The sequence below is a fragment of the Staurois parvus genome, unplaced genomic scaffold (genome assembly GCF_062004578.1).
Source record: "Staurois parvus isolate SC_StPar_1 unplaced genomic scaffold, SC_StPar_1.0 ptg000237l, whole genome shotgun sequence".
NCBI lineage: Eukaryota > Metazoa > Chordata > Amphibia > Anura > Ranidae > Staurois > Staurois parvus.
The window spans coordinates 5,098,179-5,121,000 of NW_028318033.1; the positions used below are offsets into that span (position 1 = coordinate 5,098,179).

The 22,822-nt window shown below is 41.2% G+C and overlaps 1 protein-coding gene across 2 annotated transcripts in view; it reads left to right on the plus strand.

Moving 5' to 3' along the window:
• The window catches only part of MIPOL1 (mirror-image polydactyly 1), a 539,082-nt gene that overhangs the window by 484,109 nt on the left and 32,151 nt on the right, over positions 1–22,822 (plus strand). For both annotated transcript variants that reach the window (XM_089680250.1, XM_089680252.1), the window contains exon 11: positions 17,304–17,534. In XM_089680250.1, coding sequence (XP_089536376.1) covers positions 17,304–17,534 — 231 coding nt within the window. The remainder of the gene's footprint in view (positions 1–17,303; positions 17,535–22,822) is intronic.

The window sequence follows — 22,822 nt, forward strand, 5'->3', positions numbered from 1 at the left end:
CCAACGTCTCCCAAGCCTCAGGTGTGTGACGGACTGCATCACGTTTCCATCCAATATCTCCTGGTACTGAAGAGAATTCATGGTACCTTGCACACGCTGAAGCTTCCCTGTACCTGCAGAAGCAAAACAGCCCCAAAGCATGATTGACCCTCCACCATGCTTCACAGTAGGCAAGGTGTTCTTTTCATCATAGGCCTTGTTCTTCCTCCTCCAAACATAGCGTTGATCCATGGGCCCAAACAGTTCTAATTTTGTTTCATCAGTCCACAGAACACTATCCCACAACTTTTGTGGTTTGTCCACATGGCTTTTGGCATACTGCAGTCGACTCTTCTTATTCTTTGGAGACAGCAAGGGGGTACGCCTGGGAGTTCTGGCACGGAGGCCTTCATTACGCAGTGTGCGTCTTATTGTCTGGGCTGAAACTTCTGTACCCACATCTGACAAATCTTTTCTCAGTTCCTCAGCAGTCACACGGGGACTTCTCTCCACTCTACGCTTCAGGTAGCGCACAGCAGTCGAAGTCAGCATCTTCTTTCTGCCACGACCAGGTAGCGTTTCAACAGTGCCCTTTGCCTTGAATTTGCGAATGATGCTTCCTAAGGTGTCTCTTGGTATGTTTAACATCTTTGCAATCTTCTTATAGCCATTGCCCTTCCTGTGAAGAGAAATCACCTCTTCTCTTGTCTTCCTGGACCATTCTCTTGCCTTCACCATGTTTGTAACCACACCAGTAAATGTCTAGAAGGAGCTGAGTATCACAGTCATTTTAAAGCTGCCTAATTGGTGCTTATTATGCTTGATTGCTGCTCGGTGACATCCACAGGTGTTTTCAATACCTGATGGAAAGCACCTGTATGAACCTCTGTTCTTCAGAGTGGTAGTCTTTAAGGGGTTGAATAATTGTGGCAATGAAGAAACCACATAAGAACCATTTACTACTGTATTACATAAACAATTGATGTCATTTTAGTTGCATTTGGGTAGTTACAACGTCCTTGTAGGATTTGATTCTGAATACAATTCCAAATGTACACTATAGTCCCTAAACCCCTTTACAGCATTGGGGGTTGAATAATTTTGGACACAACTGTATATCCTTTGTTGGCAATGACAGAGGTCAAACGTTTCCTGTAAGTCTTCACAAGGTTGGCACACACTGTTGCTGGTATGTTGGCCCATTCCTCCATGCAGATCTCCTCTAGAGCAGTGATGTTTTGGGGCTGTCGCTGGGCAACACGGACTTTCAACTCCCTCCAAAGGTTTTCTATGGATTTGAGATCTGGAGACTGGCTAGGCCACTCCAGGACCTTGAAATGCTTCTTACGAAGCCACTCCTTTGTTGCCCGGGCGGTATGTTTGGGATCATTGTCATGTTGGAAGACCCAGCCACATTTCATCTTCAATGCCCTTGCTGATGGAAGGAGGTTTGCACTCAAAATCTCACGATACATGGCCCCATTCATTCTGTCCTGTACATGGATCAGTCGTCATGGTCCCTTTGCGGAGAAACAGCCCCAAAGCATGATGTTGCCACCCCCATGCTTCACAGTAGGTATGGTGTTCTTTGGATGCAGCTCAGCATTCTCTCTCCTCCAAACACGACGAGTTGTGTTTCTACCAAACAGTTCTATTTTGGTTTCATCTGACCATATGACATTCTCCCAATCCTCTTCTGGATCATCCAAATGCTCTCTAGCAAACTTCAGATGGGCCCAGACATCTACTCTACTCACCACTGTGCCGTATATATTTTTCTTCTACTTTTGCCATAATATGAAGAAATCGGGGTACTCAGCAACTGATATAGTATTTTACAATCCTCAGGAAATATAAGAATCCAGTGTGGGTCATTGAACTCAGTGGCATCTACCAAAAACGTCAACATTAATTTTTACCGAGGCTAATAAACCTCAGCAAAGTATAATATGGAATACATTTATTTCTAACCAAACTTTGTTTACTATCCTAAGTAACCAAGGAGCCAGCTTGTGTCTAGTACTTCATGCAAACCATGCACACTGAAAAGTAAATTTAGGATAAAATCTCAATGTTCTTTAGTAATCTGAACAGATTCTTGTAGAGGCCTGTCTTTACCATTGCATTTCCAGTGGTCACTGTGCTCTAAGCTCTGCCTACTCATAATGGAAAATATAAAGCTCTCATCCACTGACTGACATAAATAGATGTAATAATGTTAGCACTGTATTTATGGAAGGAGGAAGGAAGGATGCAAGCAGCTGATTGACTGCTGCCCCCCCTTCATTGAATGAAACCTTGCATGGCAGCACCTTCATCGCTTTCGTCATTGACTTTGGACAGCACTTTAAAGTATATTACCGAAAACCCCTTTCACATGTTTGTGTAGCAACAAGAAGCTGGGTTATTACTCTCTGTGCTCTCAGCAATTACAGGCAGTAATATATTCAGTGACATTCTGCAGGAATATTACTTTCTAATATTGTGTGCTGTAGCGCGCGTGCATATTAATCTCCCTCGGCGCCGGACTCAGCTGCTGCTGACATTTCATGAGAATGGGTAAACGGCATGTTTCATTTCACAGCTCAGGTCAAACTTTTTCTTTTTTTTTTCTTTTTTTTTTTTGTTGATGGAGGTAAATACTCTGAATTGGCAACTAGAGGCAAACTGCGCGCTCATCATGAATTTGCATTTCTTGGCATGGATTGCAGTGCATTTGACATTCTGCTATTCAGTATAAAACATAGTGGGATGCTCCTTTGTATACAATCCATTGAGAAAAAAAATTAGGTGCAAATGGAATAAGCACATCCAACCAATAACTAAACGATAGAGAAATGGAGCAACAAGTCTAATAAATCCATAGAAAACTGTTGTGTGTGGAAAATAAAGTTCTGGTCCCTTGGAGCGAGAAGCTGGCTCTAAAAGACAAGAAAAAACAAGAAGGGCAAAGCGCCTCTAAATGTCACTTAGAGACAAGAAGGGCAAAGCAAGACAGTTCAAGCCATGATTTTTCATAATTGCGATGATTATGGCTTACAGCTCATGAAAACCCCAAATCCACAATCTCAGAAAATTAGAATATTACATGCAATCAATAAAACAAGGATTGTACATAGAACAATATCGGACCACTGAAAAGTATAAGGATGCAAATGTACTCAGTACTTGGTTTGGGCCCCTTTTGCAGCAATTACTGCCTCAATGCGGCGTGGCATGGAAGCTATCAGCCTGTGGCACTGCTGAGGTGTTATGGAAGACCAGGATGGTTCAATAGCGGCCTTCAGTTCTTCTACATTGTTCGGTCTCATGTCTCTCATCTTTCTCTTGGCACTGCCCCATAGATTCTCTATGGGGTTCAGGTCAGGCAAGTTTGCTGGCCAATCAAGCACAGTAATCCCACGGTCATTGAACCAGGTTTTGGTGCTTTTGGCAGTGTGGGCAGGTGACAAGTCCTGCTGGAAAATGAAGTCCGCATCCCCATAAAGCTCGTCTGCGGAAGGAAGCATGAAGTGCTCCAAAATCTCCTGGTAGATGGCTACATTGACCCTGGACTTAATGAAGCACAGTAGACCAACACCAGCAGATGACATGGCTCCCCAAATCAACACAGACTGTGGAAACTTTACACTGGACTTCAACCATCTTGCAGTGTGTGCCTCTCCATTCTTCCTCCATATTCTGGGTCCTTGGTTTCCAAATGAGATGAAAAAGTTGCTCTCATCAGAAAAGAGGACTTTGAACCACTGAGCAACAGACCAGGTCTGTTTTTCTTTAGCCCAGGTAAGACGCTTCTGACGTTATTTGTTGTTCAAGAGCGGCTTGACAAGAGGAATACGACATTTGAAGCCCATGTCCAGGATTCGTCTGTGTGTGGTGGCTCTTGATGCACTGACTCCAGCCTCAGTCCACTCCTTGTGAAAGTCCCCAACACTTTTGAATGGTCTTTTCCTGACAATCCTCTCCATGCTGCGGTCATCCCTGCTGCTTGTGAACCTTTTTCTTCCACACTTTTCTCTTCCACATAACTTTCTAATAATGTGCTTTGATACAGCACTTCGGGAACATCCAACTTCTTTTGTAATTACCTTTTGAGGCTTTCCCTCCTTATGGAGGGTGTCAATGATGGTTTTCTGCACAACTGTCAGGTCAGCAGTCTTTCCCATGATTGTGATTCCTACAGAACCAGACTGAGAGATCAGGAACCCTTTGCAGGTGTTATGGCTTAATTAGCTGATTGGAGTGGGACACTTTGAGCCGAGAATATTGCACCTTTTCACAATATTCTAATTTTCTGAGATTGTGGATTTGGGGTTTTCATGAGCTGTAAGTCATAATCATCACAATTATGACAAATCACGGCTTGAACTATCTTGCTTTGCATGTAATGAGTCTATCTCATATATTCGTTTCTCCTTTTAAGTTGCATTACTGAAATAAATGAACTTTTGCACGATATTCTAATATTTCGAGTTTCACCTGTACATATCCAAATTCCAAAATATGTGGCAGATATTAGCTTCATTACCCTGTAATAGTAAATAAATTATAACTATATAAATTATAACTCCACCCAAGTCTGAATAGGTTAACCGACTGACTCTTTAGGCACCAGGTCGAAAAGGAGTCAGTATATGCTTAGTGGGATCCTACGATCCTATAGTGCCTCAATACTTCAAAAGCAGGAATTGATGAAAACACCCACCTAGGGCAAGTTCTGTAGTACTTTCCAATAAATATTTTCAAGGTGTGATAAACTTTATAGCAAATGTATTATCCACTCGTATATTAAAAATTTGAAGATATATAACCAGAAAATACAGCTGTTGCCTCCTTTAGAGTGCAGAGTCAGCCATGAATGCATCTAGTCTCTACCCTACACGTTTCATTCATCAGACATCCTCAGGGGATGTGGACCCGATTGTTGCAAACAAATATCCATGTCTGGGTTACTATATGGATGCTTGTAATAGAATACATGCTTCTGTCATCATCTCTATTGCTAGAGGACTATGGCACTCATTCAGGAAAATTTAAAGAAAATCCAGTGTCAAAAGAATGTTCTTCCCATGAGTTCTGTTGGTTAAGAAATGTCTGGAGAGATCTCAGAATGCCCATAGATATATAATTATTTCCTGATTAACAATATTATATCTATGACTGGTCTAAGTAAACAAAATCGACATCAGTTTGATAACTGGACATCAAATAGAGATGCAATATACCTTAACAAATTCATGACATGGTGGATATTAGAATGACTGTGGTGGAAAAAGATGAGCCCAGGATCACTGTTCACCTACTTTCTATGGATCTGACAGTGGTTGGATTATCATCTAAAATGTACCATAACTAGGCAGAACATTGTAGTGATAACCAACTCTACCTGTCATCACAGTATGCACTGCTGTCACTTTTCAGTTTTGCAGCTTTATTTTGATTCTTGTCAAAAGATTGTTTACTTTTCCATTTCTCTTTATACTGATAACATTACAATATAAAAATATGATATATTACTCTTTAAAAACAGGACATGGATCTGAATGTTAGAGCTTGTTTTTCCACTAGATTTGGGACTTTGGACTTGGAGAAGGCTAGTCTCTAGTATTGTTTACTTCAGCTGGTGATAAGGTCATCAGATTTATGGACGCCCACTCGATGTCCTAGAGGCAGTGATAAGGAAGAACAGACATAGGACCCTCTCTGCTCACATTGCACTATTTCTAGTTTTTCAATGCTTAGAAAACTAATCAGCATTGCATTAGAGTGTCCATAAATCTGTTGCTAAGAATGGTAGGTGGTAAGAGATCCACCCATGATCACCAGATTTGCCAAATCTTTAAGCTGATATGGCTTTTGTGATCAGATTTTAACTGTATTTTGTCTGGTCCTATAGGAAAAAAGGAAGAAGCTTAAATTGTCTGCAGATGTTTTGAAACATGTTTATGTTATGATTCAAGTGTTACTCTTTGCAGTAAAATAACATCCATGCCCCAGAACTAGCATACAGTATGTAGCCTTTGAGACAGAGAATGGCAGTTAGCTCTATGATAGATTCCCTTTAAAGGGATCATCTGGTTACATTATTTTTCCCTGACTCATGGGCATGTAATTCACAGCTCATAGTGAAAAGTCCCTGTTGAGTATTTAAGAAACTGATCATTCAACATTCATATATTTTCCAGCATGTGACGTGATTCTAGGTTACATCCAGCCTGATGAGCATTTGTATGTAAAAATCTTCTGCATAACTTAGTCTGTTACACTATATTTTGTTTTAATAAAAGAGCTATCAAACATGGCATTCCTATTCTTGCTAAACCTGAAAGAAATCATTTTTATAGGTAATATAATTTGTGTTAGAGATTATCCTGCTGAACCCTGAAGCTGAAGGCACTGGTGAAAAATTAATCCTCAAAGTTCCTAACAGAAGCACTGAAATAATTCAAGTCATTCAGCTCACTGTACTTCCAACTCCCAGGATTATATTTTATGTAAAAACAAAACAAGTGCTATGAGAGGGGGGAGCAGGAGAAGCTAAACTGCAGAGAGATTAGGACTCCTTCCACACGTGTGCTGCAATCTCCATGCATTCCAATGAAGAATTTGTAAACTGTTTTATATGTAGTCCAATATGCTACCAAGAACACCAAGAAAAGGTCTTGCAAACATCATTAGCGGATTTTCTAAAAAAAAATCCCTTGCAGCAGGAACAATGTACATACACTGTATTGACAAAAGAATTGGGACACCCCTCCAAATAATTGGATTTGGGTGTTCCAATCACCTCTATGACCACAGGTGTATAAAATCAAGCACCTAGGCATGCAGACTGCTTTCACTGCTACAAACATTTGTGAAAGAATGAGTCACTCTCAGGATCTCAATGAATTCAAGCGTGGTACTGTGATAGGTTGCCACCTGTGCAGTAAGTCCATCCATGAAATTTCCTTGCTACTAAATATTACACAGTCAACTGTTAGTGGTATTATAACAAAGTGGAAGCAACTGGGAACAACAGCAACTCAGCCTCTAAGTGGTAGGCCACGTAAAATGACAGCACGGGGTCAGTGCATGCTGAAGAGCACAGTGCGAAGAAGTTGCCAACTGTCTGTAGAGTCAATAGCTAAAGACCTCTAAACATAATATGGCCTTCAGATTAGCACAACAGTGCGTAGAGAGCTTCATAGAATGGGTCTCCATTGCCGAGCAGCTGCATCCAAGCCTTACATCACCAAGTGCAATACAAAGCGTTGGATGCAGTGGTGTAAAGCATGTCGCCACTGGACTCTAGAGCAGTGGAGACGTGTTCTCTGGAGTGAGGAATCACGTTTCTCTGTCTGGCAATTCGATGAACGTGTCTGGCTTTGGTGGTTGCCAGGAGAACGGTACTTGCCTGACTGCATTGTGCCAAGTGTAATGTTTGGTGGAGGGAGGATTATGGTGGGGGGGTAGCTTTTCAGGGGATGGGCTTGGCCCCATAGTTCCAGTGAAGGGAACTCTTAAGACGTCAGCATACAAAGACATTTTGGACAATTTCATACTCCCAGCTTTTTGGGAACAGTTTGGGGATTGCACCTTCCTGTTCCAACAAGACTGCACACCAGTGCACAAAGCAAGATCCATAAATATATGGATAAGTGAGTTTGGGGTGGAGGAACTTGACTGGTCTGCACAGTCCTGACCTCAACCCGATAAAACACCTTTGGGATGAAATAGAGCAGAGACTGTGAGCCAGGCCTTCTCGTCTGACATCAGTGCCTGACCTCACAAATGCGCTTCTGGAAGAATGGTCAAACATTCCCATAGACACACTCCTAAACCTTGTGGACAGCCTTCCCAGAAGAGCTGAAGCTGTTATACCTACAAAGGGTGGGCTAACTCAATATTGAACCCTATGAACTAAGACTGGGATGCCATTAAAGTTCATGTGCATGTAAAGGCAGGCGTCCCAATACTTTTGGCAATATAGTGTATTTGAATGTCTGTAAGCTAAAGATTTGCTCCATTTTCTAAGATCTTTAATTTTGTTGTATGTGTTGTGCACACTTTGTTTTTCCCAAGCCTGTCCCCAATGACCTGTAAGTAATGCTTTTGATTCCTCATTAAATAAACCATCAGTTTACCCCCAAATTGAAAACTGTTAGATGATTAGATTCTTCATTACCAACCAATAAATTAAATTTCATGTTAAAGGTGTACTATTGTCGCCTAAACAGATGTAAGCAAATATCCATAATACATACCATTACCATTCTTCATCGTGGTGATCTGTGCCTCCCCCATGTCACTAGCGTGTTCCTTCAAAGCTGCAGGGACAAGATAGGGCTGTAGCTGCAGGGAAGATGGGTGAGCCACAGCGGGCAGAGGGGAGACATGGTTACCTGACTCATCCAGAACCAGAAGATTCTCGAGTGACTTTAGCTCTGCAAGAGTGAAGATTGGAATGTAAAAAAATTTGGTAATGATAAATATTAAAAATGTATTTTAAAATGTGATGTTTGTTTAAATTTTCTAGATGACAAAAAGTCCTCTTTAAGTTAATTGTATATTTTGAGTCCTTTAAAATAAATTTTATTTACAACTCTGTGTTCCTACTGAAAGTGTGCAAATATTGCCTTTCAGTGTCAAAAAGTCAATAAATGTATTTCAGCAAGAATTTTTTTTTGTTCTGTAGAAAACTAGAGGCAACCTTGGAGTAATATGATTTCACAGACCTTGCTTGGCATGGACTTTAAACTCTTTAGTGACCGAAATAGTGTTGCAATTTTGCTAACAGGAAGCCTGAGCTACATCACACGTTCATCAAGAGCTAATCTTTGCTGATAGAACAAGAGAGATGACTTTTAAGATATGCAAGTAAGACTAAAAAAAATAATAATACCGTAAACCTGTGCTCTAGACTGATATGAACCAAGTACCTACACACACCAACTTATGTGTAATGTTACCATCATAAAACATAAAAACCAATAACAAAAATGGAGTTAAAAAACCCCACACGGGTAGCACAATGAGAAAGAATCTTAATATACTCAATAAAATTCACCCAGTGAAAAATAATGTGTCCACTAGTGCAAAGTTCATATCACAATTCTAAATGTAAAATGTCAGAGCCTCTACTGTTTAATTGTAGGTGGAATGCTAGATAGGCAGGGCTACATCATAACGTAGGCAGAATTCATGGACCCAGTTACAGCCTTGATCTAAGATCAAATGGGCCCTACAGGAACATCAGGATCTACTGAAATACTAATGCTGGTCATACATGATTAGATTTTTTTTATTAAAAAATGTTGCTTTCCAAAATGCTTGTTCAATTTTCTAATGGCTTATGGGCCAAATTGACAATAATGGGCCTTTGAACAAAATTGGTTGGCTCAATGGTGGTATCATAGAATACTTTGATAAACCATTTTTAAAGATTTTGTTATGAACATTTGAAGAAAAATCTAACCAAGCTTAATACAGCAAATTGCTGACACTACAGGCGACTTACGTCGTTTGTTCTTTAAGGACAGTTTAGGTCAAATCAAGTTCACTTAAAGGTGGCCCTATATGGTCAAATATTGATTACTGCAGTTAACACCGTGTGTGTGGTATGGGAACAACCAAAAAAACAGCACCTGCATAAGAAATGAGTAAGTGGTTTTCATATTTTTAGTTGATTTTCAGTGCATGCATGTTGATAAAGCAGAGGTGAAAAGAGACAACTATTATGTGACATTTCCAAATGGGCAGTAATAGATAAATTGTGCAACATGCACTAAATTGCAGATAGCTGAGGCAGATGTCTTATAGGACGTAGTTCCTCCTGCAGAAGCTTTGATAAACGAGGCCAACTATGAAGAAACCTTTGGCATTTTCTGCAAGGTACTTTTCGTACATAATCTTGGAAGTCTGTGTCTGTGTTTTAGGTTATAAATTCCTTTGCAGGAAGGTATTCATTGTACTCATGAATAATGCATTGTATTTTATCACCAGACTTTCCTTGCCATAAAAGTTGCATGTACATCCAATGAGTCACCCAGAAGTCTTGGTAACATACCCTTCTCTGAGACACATAAAATAATTGTACTTTGCATGCTACTGCTATCTGTATGTCGGGAAAAAGTGACCATCCAAAAGGAGCCAGCAGTCTGAGATGACAATTTCTTACCTGTTTATTATTAACCCTGTAGATTTAGATAATGGACTGCAGTAAGTAAGCTTCTATCTGTGTAACAATAAAGGTTTGTTAAAGCCAGTGAAGCACACATTATCTGTGTCCTGGTATTTCCTCATGTCCTTGCTAACACTTTTTAGATTATGTACTATATCATACAGGCTAATATATATATAGTGCAGCTCTGTGATACTAATATAAAATATATGTAAATAAAAGTTCGTATAGTCCTTTACACAATAAAAGTGATTGTGAACAAAGAACATGTGAAGGTTTCCTCATCGTTTAGATGGCTGGAATCAAATAGAAAAAATGCGCACTCACCGACCGCGCATTTCAAATGCGCATGTGTACAATATTATCCAGATGATCGGTCAGATATGCAGATCAGCAAAACACATTGGTCATCCCCTTCAAGTAACGACATCAGCCTTGGGTGCAGCGATATACCTCCAGGTCCAGAGAGCCCTCTTGCCCCAAGTGATAAGGTAGATTGAGATCCCTCTCCTGGTTATAGGTACCCCAAGAATTGGCTGCTGCAAATCCGGCTCCTCCTTAGGAGGAGCCAGTAGCGAGTGTGACTTCCTGACCACTGGGACCACGAGGAGGTCCGGTGGTCTTCCACTTTTTACCTTTGCCGGATTTGCAGCAGCCAATTCTTGGGGTACCTATAACCAGGAGAGGGATCTCAATCTACCTTATCACTTGGGGCAAGAGGGCTCTCTGGACCTGGAGGTATATCGCTGCACCCAAGGCTGATGTCGTTACTTGAAGGGGATGACCAATGTGTTTTGCTGATCTGCATATCTGACCGATCATCTGGATAATATTGTACACATGCGCATTTGAAATGCGCGGTCGGTGAGTGCGCATTTTTTCTATTTGATTCCAGCCATCTAAACGATGAGGAAACCTTCACATGTTCTTTGTTCACGATCACTTTTATTGTGTAAAGGACTATACGAACTTTTATTTACATATATTTTATATTAGTATCACAGCGCTGCACTATATATATATTATTCTTGTTACAAGGTCCAGTGATTCCTTAGAGTGTTTCAGCAGCTGATTTTTGAGCGCTCGCTTTATCTTTATCCCATATATCATACAGGCTGTTCAGTAATTTAATTTTACATAATTGTATTCTATATTTGCACTATAAAATGTTTTACAACATTTAAGCTCTTTAGTTTTTGTTTTAAATCTAAAGAGCTAAAATACTAGCATTGGGTGAAATACAGGAGAAATACAGGCTGCTCTAAAAAAAAAGATGGCGTGGTTGTTTCAAGGAGCACAATATCACGATACATGAACAAAAATGAGCTACATGGTTGAGTTACCAGAAAGAAGCCTTTACTGCGCCAATGCCACCAAAAAAAAAAATGGTGAGGAGTTTCAAGGTGTTGTCAGGCATAGTGTAACTGGGCTTTTTTGTGCCATTGGTACAGTAAAAGCTTCTTTCTGGCAACTTGACTATGCATCTAATTTCTGTTAAAGTATTGTCGTATTGTGCTCCTTGAAAAAGCCACACCATCTTTTCCCAGATCAGCCTGTATTTCTTCTGAGGTTACATATGGGTTTTTCTTTGTATCCTGAACAATTCTTCTGAGATGTGGCTGCAATCTTTCTTAGTCTACCTGACCTTGGCTTGGTATCAAGAGATCCCTGAATTTTCCACTTCCTAATAGGTAAATTAACAGCACTGACTGGCATATTCAAGGCTTTGGATATCTTTTTATATCCTTTATATCCTTTTTCATCTTCAATGTTCCATGACCTTGTTACACAGGTCTTTTGACAGTCCTTTACTACTCCCCATGGCTCAGTATCTAGCCTGCTCAGTGCATCCACGTGAGAGCTAATTAACTCACTGACTACTTATACACTGTCACTAACCACAGTTTAAAAAGCCACAGATGTGGGAAAATAACCTTTAATTACCATTTTAACCTTTGTGTGTGTCACCTTGTGCGTCTGTACCAAGGTCAAACATCCCAGGGCCTAAAACTTTTGATCAAAGCTCTTTGGGTGATTTCTTTTTATCATTCTGGTTTAAAAAGGAGCCAAACAACTATGTGTTAAGAAATGGCTTCATATCACTATCACTATCTTTAAATAAAAGACAGCTTTTTGGCATGATCTGTCATATTTTCAATATAAATGCCAAAATTTCATGATTTCTGCCAGGGCCCACGTTCATTCAGTATTTTTCGTTCAACCAGCGGGTTGAATGGAGAAAAATGGACAGATCCCTGCATCAGCACAACTCCCGCTGTGCTATTAAATTCTAGCAGAGGGGCTCCTGTTCGCGCGCGCGCACATAAACACACAAAAATACACTGATTAATTTTGGTTTGCGCTTGTCAAATGCTGGTTTTCCAGGAATACTATTCTAACCACTGACTTCTGTTGAACAGACAGCGGTACTCATGTACCGAAAGTTGTTTGGTTCCTGCTGAGCTGACTTTCACTACATGTGTACAAGGCTTTGCTGTATTTCTTTGCTTTCCTAGTGTGGCAACAGATTGGAACATGCTTGTCCTCAAAATAATTATTCTTGGCTAGATGCCTTGGCAGGAACTACATATACACTATGAAACATTTTGTGTATGCTTATCAAGATGATCTACCCCATTGTTGTGGAAAAAGATATACATTTCTCTTAAAAGTGATAGTGGGGAACAAGGCCTAATACCCAAAATGTAGGGGCTTTTTCTCCTGAGGTCATCCGAAGGGGTCATTCATATCTGATAGAAACTGCAGATGTCTCTCAAATCTTTTGAAACTGTAGTTGTACAGTATTTGGTATTGTATATATCATTCAATTAATATTCAATCATTAAATTCCTCTTTATTTGTAATTCAGTTCTTGCTATCCCCTATTCACGGTTCTATTGCCTCTCTGGGTAATTTTCTCAGAAAGTGTACAGAGCCGAGCTGAGGGTAGGACCCAGCAGCCTGCCTACAGAAACCTACAGGTAGATAGGAGAAATGCCCAAAGAGTTAAAACGGAGTTCCACTCAAAAGCAGAAGCTCTGCTTGTTTACCTCCTCCCCCCCTCCATATATTTGGCACCTTATTGGGGGAAGGGGAATCGGGTACCTGGTTTTGACAGGTATCCACTCCCACTTCCAGCTCAGTTCGCCACGGCGAAGTAAGATGGAAGTTTGGCCCCCTCTTTGCTCCTGCAGTCTCCTGGGAACTTTCACAGGTCCCAGGAGGCTGCTGAACCAATCAGGAGGTGCAGTGCGAGAAGCGCATGTACAGTGGGCACCAAACTGTGAAGCCGCAAGCTGTCACAGCCTGGTGCCCACAGTAGAGAAGCCGGCGCTGTGGAGGAAAGAAGGGGAGAAGGGACTGCGCGGTTGAGTACATTGCTGGACCCCGGGGCAGGTAAGTGTGTGTTTATCAAAAGTCAGCAACTACAGTTTTTGTAGCTGCTGACTTTTAATAAACACAAAAACTTCTGGAACTCCGCTTTAAGTAAGATTATGCATGCCTCTTGTATTAACAATATTTATTTTGCTGGAGATAGCAGCTTTTTGGATAGATAAGGGAAGGGAACCCCTGTAAAGGTTTTATTGATGTTTGTGTCCCTGTTAGGTGGATCTCCTTTCTTTTTGTCCTGGTGATAATTATCACTGAGACAGAAAATGAGGCGAAACCCAGTTTCAGTTGTCACTAGACTAAGAGGTGAAGAGAATCCTTCCAATGCGCACACTTGTTTCACTGACAGCTGTCTAAGAGGGGAATTCCCCTCATGTAGTAAAGATTTCCTTTCACATTCAGTTGTGTCTCCATTGTGTCAACCAAACATACAAACATTCTTGCCTTAAGGCAGGTACACACATGCCAAATATTGGGCATTATTGGTCGGTTCAACTGAAACTGGATGAAATTTAGCCCATGTGTACAGCAGCTTGTTCAACAGAAGCCAGTCTAACGTACGGCTTCTGTTCAAAGAGCTTGCTGAAAAACCAACATGCCACCAGCACTGGTCACCAATGGCTGTGACCACTGATCAGTGTGTTCTGGTGGGAGCAGTCCCCCTGTCAGAACACAATAGCTCAGAGAGGGAAATGTACACACTAACATCACTTGGTACGGCAACCTGTACGTTTTTTTCATTCAGCCCGTTGGGTGAACAAGAAAAAAAACATGTTCTATGTACCTAGCGTTCGTCAAGCAAGCAAATATTAAAAATAGCAGAAAAAATGGAAAAAATGAATTTATGCAGTTATGTATTCCTAATAAAAAAAATCAATCTTTTTTAAACGACTTGTGTGAACAACTGAATTTAACTTCATTTCCGCCTCTTGCAATCCCTACACAGCAGAACTCAGGATGAGAGAGAAAAAGGAGCACTTGGATCCAGTCAGATGTCCTGAAAACAAATCTGTTGACAAGGCAGAGAGAGAATTTTATCTGCCTGTTGCTGTATGCTTACTATCCAGTCACAGGCGGTAGGTAGGAAAGTGGCCTAGCTTTATTGCTTAAAGTAGAATTCCAGCTTTTATTTGTTTTTAAATAGATCATCAAGGATGCTGTGTTCTCTGCCATTAAGGAGAAGCTTTGTATTTTTTTTAATAAATGAATATAAGGCTTCCTTTGATTGGCCAAGGTCGAAATCATGACATCACCTATCTGGCTCTCCACCTCAGCCAATTTGAGGAAGTCTTATATTCATTAATAAAAATACAAAGTTTCTCCTGAATGGTGGAAAAGCATTCAGATGGATGCTTTTGTTTCAGCAGCAGACTGGACATCGAACACAGCACTGCTTTATGTAGCAAATACTGCATCAATATGATACAGTGACCGCATAGAAATGCAATCCAAATAGTTTGTTTGGACCAGCTTGAAATTCTACTTTGACAGCACTAGAGAGAAACATCAGGTCAGTCTCCCTTTAGGAGGTCCATCATAAACTTTCTCTGTTGGGCCTGAAGCTCGGGCTGTGTAAGAGTTTGGGTGGGTCCCCAGCTTGGCTACCCCAGTACACAAGTCTACCTATTAGGATACAAGGCTCATTTTTAAATAGAGCTGGGAAGCCTCACAGGAAAAGACTGTGTCATGGAAATTTGAAAAGAAAAACTTTGTAGATGGTGAACTGACTGTTTTCTGTGTGAGAGCAATTGAATGGTTCGCCTTTTAGACTTGGATTTGTCTAGGGTGTGCAAAAGTCCAGTATGGACTTGGACGCATCTGCTGAAGTAAGCAGGACTTTGTTTTGTTTTTATGCTGATGCATGTTTTCTGTTTATTCATATGTGGAAATAAAGCTGAGATCAGTAACCCTCTAAAGCAGGGGTATTGAATTAAAATTAAAGGAGGTCCAGTCACTAAAATTTCCCTCTGGCTGAGGTCCGAATAGAGTGTGCCCATCAGTGTGCCCCCTTACATTACGTGTCTCCATCAGAGTGCAACTTTACATCATGTATTCTGATCACATCAGGTGCGCTCCTTTACATCAGCTGTCCCCATCAGAGTGCCCCTTTACATCAAGTATCCCCATCACATTGCCACCTTACATCAGGTATTCCCGTCAGAGTGCCCCCTTACACTCAAAAAACCCCTTTCTATCATATTTCCCCATCAAAGTGCCCCTTTACATCATATTCCCCATCAGAGTGCCCCTTTCCATCACATGTGCCCATCAGAGTGCCCTTTTCCACAGTATTTGCCCATTTGTGCCCTTTAACATAAAATGGGCCCATCAGAATGCCCCTTAACATAAAATGTGCTCATCAGAGTACCCCTTAACATAAAATGTTCCAATCAGAGTGCCTCTTAAAATAAAATAAGGGGCATGCTGATGGGCACATTTTATGTTCAGGGGCGCTCTGATGGGCACATTTATATTAAGGGGCACTCTGAGGAGCACATTTATATTAAGGGGCACTCTGATGGATACATTTTATGTTAAGGGGCACTCTGATGGGTGTATTCTATGTTGTCCCCATCGGACTGCACTTTAACATTAAATGTGCTCGTCAGAGTACCCCTTAATATAAATGTGCCCATCAGAGTGCCTCTTAACATAAAATAAGGGGCATGTGGATGGGCACATTTTATGTTAAGGGGCACTCTGATGGGCACATTCTATGTTGTGCCCATCAGAGTGCCCCTTATCATTCAATGTGCCCATCAGAGTGCCGCTGTAAGACTACACCCTACCTTGAGGGCAGACAGGAGCTGTGCCGGATCCTTGCTGGACGCTTGTGTACAGGCAGGGAGCGGGAGCCGGATAGATAGTGAACTGAAAGGGGCGGGGTGCACACGTGATTTAATGTTGCCGTGACAACCACCCTGCTGAGCCGCGGATCTGTCATTGCGGGTGGTAGCAATGCTGGGGCCGTTCACGGACTGCGGTCTGCCATTTAGTGACTGCTGCTCTAAAGGGACTCCATTGTACGGTGCTTTTCTGCCTGTCTCAGAGAATTAGTTTGAGCAAGTCTGTGCCACAATATACAATTTATTATATACAATATAGGTGTATCTACTATCTATGTCAGAATCTTCATCTTTAGACTTTCCCATGTATAGAATATGAAAATATGAAATGTTTGTGAATCACTTAGCAATGTTTTAAGGATAAGCTCACCTTCAGGAAAATGTTACATGTTCCATCCGTTTTTAGGGTGGACATGTAACTTCTTCCCACTCCTGCAGCCGCTTGCCAATCCCCTCTCTCCCTGTGACAGCAGTACAGGGAGAAGTTCCCCGTACCAGCTGTCACTTTTTGAAAAGAGAGTGGCCATGTGGGTCTCAGCCCACATGGCCGCGTCATTCATTCACAGAGTTCTGTGAATGTGAAAACTACAAGCACTAACATCCTTTGCGGCTATCGACTTGTAGTTCTCAATTAACTACCACGGTGCTTTTGAGAGCTGTGGTAGTTTATTGATTCTTCTTTTCAGTGTGAAACTGCCTAACAAATTACACTGACAGTCTGCAGGTATCCTGCATGGCCAGGAATAGTAAATGCACATTTGTTTTACCTGCAAAAAATGTACATTTATCATTTTTTTTTGAAAGGTGAACTTATCCTTTCAGTAAGTTTCAAAGGTTTATTCATTTTGATTTCGAATGTCAACTTTTCATTCAAAACCCACTAAATATCTTGACGTATTTTCCATGTAAACCTAATGTTTCCGCAGTTTGCACCAGTCCCTTTCTCAAGAAATTAATCTAAAGGAGCAGTTCTCTCGGGCAATGACTCTCTACGATGAAGCTCTGCAGAATCGGGAGGAGCTCCTCAGCATCACCCAGCAGCAAAATCAAGAGGTGGGCCTCCAACTGCAAGGGTTACAGACCCAGAATGCAGAGCTGCAAGAATCCCTGCGCAGGGCATCTGTTACACAGCAGGAAATGGAAGAGAGAAAGCACAAGTAAGCCAAATGATACTTTTATATAGCTTAAATGCCCCCTTTTTTTTTTTTTTTACAGCTAGTGCACATGTATTTTGCATGAAATGGGGTCTGTTCATTCTTTCTGGGATTTCAAGCAAAAATTGTAAGCCTAATTCTAGGCAGTTATAAAATACACAAATTAATGCAGCTGTGTAATCATTAATGCATCATTTAGCCCTGGTTCACGCCGATGCAACTTGTCACGTGCGTTCCTAACCCCAGAAACCACTAAACAGCTCATCCACTCCCTCATCGTATCACGACTCGACTACTGCAACTCCCTCCTTACTGGCCTGCCTCGCTGCTGGCTATCCCCGCTTCAGTCGATCTTGAATACGGCTGCCAGACTCATTCACCTTTCCAACCGCTCTGTCTCTGCCACCCCCCTCTGCCAATCCCTCCACTGGCTTCCGATTGCGCAACGGATCAAATTCAAAATCCTAACATTGACGTACAAAGCCGTCCACCATACTGCCCCGAACTACATCACTGACCTAATATCCAAGTACCACCCAGCATGCACACTCCGCTCCTCACAAGACCTCCTTCTCTCTAGTTCCCTGGTCTCCTCCTCCCATGCCCGCCTCCAGGACTTCTCCAGGGTGTCACCCATCCTCTGGAACTCCCTGCCCCAACCCATCAGATTATCACCTACTCTCCTCTCCTTTAGACGCACCCTGAAAACCCATCTCTTCAGGGAAGCCTACCCTAACCCCTGCTAACTTGACCGACCTCCTCCACTCTTCCTACCACTCCATCCCCCACAGCTATCTCCTTCTGTACCACTATCCCCTCCCTCCTAGATTGTAAGCTCCAAAGAGCAGGGCCCTCAATCCCCTCATGTTTTGCATTGTATTGGTATTGTTCTGTCACATGTTCTGTCCCCCTTTGTAATGTACAGCGCTGAGCGAACTATTGGCACTTTATAAATACTGTATAATAATAATAATAATTTGTCAGTTTCCAATCACATGACAAGTCGCACCCTATTGTTTGCATTGGAACCGCAGCCCAATCAGTGTGACTTCGACTTTGTTAGAGTTTCCCTGATTTTGAAAGTAGTTCCTGCACTACCTTTTGCAATTTCAGAAGCGAATTGCCTAGACATCTATGCAAGAAGTCACTCAGATGTTTTCCAAGTCGCACCTGAAGTCGCACTGACATGCAACTTTGAAATCTTGTGACTTCAAGTGAAGTCACACAATTTCAAAGTCGGTTCCAGTGTGAACCCGGGCTAAAAGTCTTTTTAATGCAAGCAGTGTAAGGACCTGCATTTGATCTGCTATCAGCCACTTGCAGTACCTCTATTGCAGATGGGGTATAAGATCAAGAATCCGTAAAAGCAGCTGATCAGCGCATGTGCTGACAAGGAGCATTCTGATAGGAGAAAGCAAAGTGAAAGAGAAATTAGGTTTCAGTGTCCAGTAACCAGATTGGTTGGATGATTCTTGGCATTAGACTGAGCACATCTAATGCCAGACAAAATACTGTATGGGCTAAATCTCTAGACTAATGTTCAATATTATAGCCCACGTTAGTATTTTATTTTTGAATGGGCTATTCATTTTTATTGTGTTATTGTTGGCTGGAGTTCTGCTTTAAATTAGTCACTGTTATTTCAAAATTTATTAATTTTTGTATAAGCCCAACCATAACTAGTTTTCTTTAACGGGTCACCATTCTGTGAATCTTATGAATAATCAGCTAAAATACTAATCGTACTTTGTAGAATGTGGATATATTTGGTTATTGAAAATTTCACCAGTGTACAGTGGAATTTACCTTTGTTTTTATATTATTGCTGAAAAAAACACAAAGGAATAATTGCAATAAAGTGAAACTAACTTGGTCTTAAAAGTACCTACAATAGGCAACACTGCTGAAGAGCAGGAACCTTGTGATTCTTGTATGTGAGTATGTGAATTTTCAAATCAGTCCCTGTGTCTTCATGGTCCCCTTTACAAGGGGCCAGGGGCGGACTGACAACTCATGGGGCCCCCAGGCAATAGGGGATCATGGGGCCCCTTTGTCCTTGCCCAAACTCGAAAAAGCCTATGAAAAAGGTACCAGGGGCATCTCATGGGGCCCCCTACTGACCCCGGGCCCTCAAGCAGTGCCCGAGTTTCCAAATGGTCAGTCCGCCCCTGCAAGGGGCCTTGGCTTCTCTTCAATATCTTTAACATTTGGCAGTTTTGCATAGACACAGTTGTTTCACACTACCCTGCCTTTCAAGAAATCTACTCGCCGGATACACCTTACCCCCCCTCCCCTTCTAGTGGCAGGTCAAGCAGCACTTGTGGATTGGTGCTCACTAGTTTCTGCAGCAAAAAAAACCCTTCAATCTTCTTTTTGATTGTTGGCTTTGCTGATGACGCTAAGAAAATATGGCTTCTTCAAAGAAATGACTAAAAATAAATTGGATTGTTAAATCCTTACATGTCTGATGTCATAGGTATGGCACCCTAATATTGTGGATGCAAATGGAGAAACAGAAAAAGGGTGCACCGACCTAGTGCATTATCGTTTAAAATATTTATTGAAGAAACAAAGTAAGTATCATACTCACAATAGACATAAAAACACAGGCATGTCAAACTGAACAAGATGTATAATCCAAACAACATCTGAGTCCATACGATGGAACCCTGGATGACCAACTAGCTAACGCCTTTCGAGGACACAACCTCTTCACATTTTTATTCCCATAGAAATACATAAAAACATTGAAATCGCACATTTTCATGTGCTTTTGCACATTTTGTCGTGCGACCAAGAGCTTTTTTCTGACATGGCAAAACATGGCAACAATTGACATCACAGATTAAATTTTTCTCTATTGGCTAATATAAAAACGCCAGAACTCAAAAAGCCTTGAGAAATCACATACAAATGTTTGCAAACGTGCAGAAAAATGTGCAACAAAAAACCCAAAAATGCACAAAAATTTGACTGGAGCCTAAAAGACAAACTTGACCTAGCACTTATTGCTTCTGCATGTCAGAAGTGCTGGTTGATGAGGATTTTACCAGCCAGTGTAGCTCTGCAGGAAGTAAACACTGGAGTCACCAGCAACGTGCCTGGTAGCTATTATTAATGTTCTTCATTAGGCTGATATTTTTTGTCTGAAGACTAGCTTGAATTCAGATCATACCTGTGAGTTTACCCACCTCTAAACTCTGTTACCAAATATACATTTCAGTCAGCTGGAATAGTTTTATTCAGCATGTACTGCAGAAAGGTTTTTAATTCTGATCAAAAAGTCTTGGGATCCAGGCACCTTGGAAAGACAGCACAGCCAGATCCTGGACCTCCCTACAGAGTACTTGGAAATGAAAGTTGGCATAATCAAAACCTTACTTTAGGTTTGCCAATCTCTTTTCCTGGTGCTATTAATAGGTTAGCAGTCTGGTCCCCAAATATATACAGTGGGGATCGAAAGTTTGGGCACCCCAGCTAACAATTTGTATTAATGTGCATAAAGAAGCCAAGGAAAGATGGAAAAATCTCCAAAAGGCATCAAATTACAGATTAGACATTCTTATAATATGTCAACAAAAGTTAGATTTTATGTCCATCATTTACACTTTCAAAATAACAGAAAACAAAAAATGGCGTCTGCAAAAGTTTGGGCACCCTGCAGAATTTATAGCATACACTGCCCCCTTTGCCCAGCTGAGACCTGCCAGTGTCATGGATTGTTCTCAATCATCGTCTGGGAAGACCAGGTGATGTCAATCTCAAAGGTTTTAAATGCCTAGACTTATCTGACCTTGCCCCAACAATCAGCACCATGGGTTCTTCTAAGCAGTTGTTTAGAAAACTGAAACTGAAAATAGTTGACGCTCACAAAGCTGGAGAAGGCTATAAGAAGATAGCAAAGCGTTTTCAGATGTCAATATCCTCTGTTCGGAATGTAATTAAGAAATGGCAGTCATCAGGAACAGTGGAAGTTAAAGCAAGATCTGGAAGACCAAGAAAAATATCAGACAGAACAACTCGCAGGATTGTGAGAAACACAATTCAAAACCCACGTTTCACTGCACGATCCCTCCAGAAAGATCTGGCAGACACTGGAGTTGTGGTACACTATTCCACTATAAAGAGATACTTGTACAAATATGGTCTTCATGGATGAGTCATCAGAAGAAAACCTCTTCTACGTCCTCACCACAAAAATCATCGTTTGAACTTTGCAAATGAACATATAGACAAGCCTGATGCATTTTAGAAACAAGTTCTGTGGACCGATGAGGTTAAAATTGAACTTTTTGGCCAGAATGAGCAAAGGTACGTTTGGAGAAGAAGGGGCACAGAATTTAATGAAAAGAACCTCTGTCCAACTGTTAAGCATGGGGTTGGATCAATCATGCTTTGGGGTTGTGTTGCAGCCAGTGGCACAGGGAACATCTCACGAGTAGAAGGAAAAATGGATTCAATAAAATTTCAGCAAATTTTGGATGGTAACTTGATGCCATCTGTAAAAAAGCTGAAGTTAAAGAGAGGATTGGCTTCTACAAATGGATAATGATCCTAAAAACACCTCGAAATCCACGGGGGATTACATCAAGAGGCGTAAACTGAAGGTTTTGCCATGGCCTTCACAATCTCCTGACCTCAACATAATTGAAAATCTATGGATAGACCTTAAAAGAGCAGTGCGTGACAGACAGCCCAGAAATCTCAAAGAACTGGAAGACTTTTGTAAGGAAGAATGGGCAAAGATACCTCAAACAAGAATTGAAAGACTCTTGGCTGGCTACAAAAAGCGTTTACAAGCTGTGATACTTGCCAAAGGGGGCAGTACAAGATATTAACTCTGCAGGGTGCCCAAACTTTTGCAGATGTCATTTTTTTGTTTTCTGTTATTTTGAAAGTGTAAATGATGGAAATAAAATCTAACTTTTGTTGACATATTATAAGAATGTCTAATCTGTAATTTGATGCCTTTTGGAGATTTTTCCATCTTTCCTTGGCTTCTTTATGCACATTAATACAAATTTTTAGCTGGGGTGCCCAAACTTTCGATCCCCACTGTACCTTTCCCCAGGATAGCGGTCATTCAACATTTCATCACCCACTCCCTTGCTGCTACTTCTTCCTTCTAAGTATGACCAATGGTGGGTTCTGTATGAGTTAGAGAGTCTGATTAGCTTCTTAAGCAGTGGAAACAATTGCAACCGAAGTCTTGGAATTAATTTTGCAGGCTCTGCTCCAAAAAAGAGGGAAGCATTTGGGGATCGTTCTGACATTTTTTTAATGTCAGCAAC